We start from the raw sequence: 2,038 nt of genomic DNA, 5'->3' as shown, positions 1-2,038 counted from the left end.
CCTCAGAGAAAGGTGCAATGTCTCAAAATTACAAAAAAGCAGGTCTGTAAAGTATAACCGCTATACATGTGCAAAAGGAAATAAAAACAAAACTGTGCTGAATCTGTTATATACAATATAAATCATCGCAGAGCCAAAATTTAGATGGGTGCATTGTCACCCTGTGGGAGACCATCCATATATGGGCGATGGAAAAATCTGTGCATCCCTTCCGACTTGTGTTCCTCGATCAGCCAATCTCCTAGAGGACGATCCGCCGCTTCTTTCGAGAGTCGGTCAGCAGTTGAATTTCTTTCCCTGAAAATGCGAGAAACAGTAATCTGGTCAAAATGTGTTTTGAAAAAAACAATTTCTTCCAAGATATGTTTCAATGAATATGCATGACAGATGGATTTGTTGTTAACCCAATCAATCACAATCTTTGAGTCCCCAAAAATTTGTAGATGCCGGCATTTTTTGGACAATGCAAAATAGAGGAGATGTCTCAGTGTAATTAGTTCAGCATGGTTGTTTGTGCCAGGGCCAAGCCCCATTCTCAGGTGAAAAAAGTGTGAGTCTGATAGATGAAAAAGAATGCCCCCCCACATCCTTGTCTCGGAGCTGCCCCATCAAAATATGCCCACGATATATTCTTGTTTATGATTTCTGGTGTAATGTTCCTGGGGGTGATCTGTTTATTTTCAAAGGGGATCTCCGAATATGCCGCACAAATGGAAGGTTGGAGAAGGTTCCAGTTTGTAATACAATCCTCAAATATGATTGCATTCCGCTGATTCCAGATGTGCCAGGACACCAATAGCGGTAAGTTCCTGGACTTGCCTGAAGCCACTGCGTTCCACCACAGCTCCCAAGCCGTTGGTATATCATCCCCCTGCCAAGCTGTATTGATATTGAGAGCCTGAGTGACCTGGTTCCATATATCCTTTGTGACTTCGCAGGTAAGAAATAGATGTGGAGTTGTTTCTTCCTCTTTCCTGCAGAGGACACACCAAGTCGGTCCAGCAAAAGTTCTTTTCCTGAGATTGGATCCAGTGGGTAATTTATCTGCAAGGATGTTCCACATGAGAAGACGAGTTCTTGGTTGAGCTTGAAGGTGCCAGAGAGCTGTCCACCAGCTTTTATGCAGGTCGGGGTTCTTTGCCTCAATCAGTTTATAGTAGCCTATCTTCGGCGCATAGTTACCAGATTTGGCAACTGCCCAAATAAGCTCATCCTCATCCTCTTTTAGCCTGACATGTGATTCTGTTAGAGCTTGAATGTAGTCTTTCCAGTTTAAGTGCCATTCATCTGTCAGTTGCCACTGTCGATCTGATATCCATGCCTGGGTGAAGATGGAAGAGTGTTGCTGATCTCCAATCTGCGCTAGATATTTAATGCCTCTGTTATTAAGATGTCGAACCAGCCCCTCCGGCAGAATGTGCGCATTTCCCGAACCGGGCCAAGGGTCTAAGCCTATGCGGACTTGTGATCCATTTCCAATACGCCACAAAAGATTGTCTCGAATAAGAGGCATGGCATTAAGGATGGCCTTCCAGATCGCAGATATGCCTTGTCAGTTCCAATGAGGTCTACGGATCCAATCAATGATATTTGAGGGCCAAATATACTTCTGATGAATGACATCCGCCCAGAGACTGTGCTGTTTGAGTAGAGACCAGCCTTGCTTGGCAGTTAGCGCTTGTGCAAATTCCGAGAGAGCTTTAAGTCCCCACCCTCCCCATCTCTTTGGAGTAGTGACTGTTGACCATCTCGTCCAGGCAAATATCTTCCCTTTTTTGTTCCCATTCCAAAGGAATCTGTTGCATATTTGTTGGATTTTTTGGAGGATGCCCTTTGGGATCCATGTGAGGGACATCCAGTACACTGGGGTAGCCTCAAGAACAGATTTGATCAGCAGAAGTCTACCTGCTTTAGATAGAAAACGATGTTGCCAGCAATTTATTCTTTTTTCAATTTTGTTGATGATCCAAGACCAGTGCTCGATTTTGTACCCATCCGGCCTTAGTCTAAAGCCAAGGTATTTGAATCCATCCAGCAG

At 44.3% G+C, this 2,038-nt stretch overlaps 1 protein-coding gene across 1 annotated transcript; it reads right to left on the bottom strand.

Annotated features, from left to right (window-relative positions):
• Positions 1–535: 535 nt before the first annotated feature.
• On the bottom strand, positions 536–1,513 carry LOC149223144 (uncharacterized). The gene has a single exon (XM_089387797.1). The coding sequence runs from the start codon at positions 1,511–1,513 to the stop codon at positions 536–538; it is 978 nt and encodes a 325-aa protein (XP_089243923.1).
• Positions 1,514–2,038: the final 525 nt, after the last annotated feature.

Source organism: Pinus tabuliformis, chromosome Q, assembly GCF_031772625.1.
Source record: "Pinus tabuliformis cultivar Carrire ecotype Pingquan chromosome Q, CPIR1, whole genome shotgun sequence".
Taxonomy (NCBI): domain Eukaryota; kingdom Viridiplantae; phylum Streptophyta; class Pinopsida; order Pinales; family Pinaceae; genus Pinus; species Pinus tabuliformis.
Note: the sequence above shows the minus strand (reverse complement) of the source record. Positions and strands in the feature narration are given on the sequence as shown.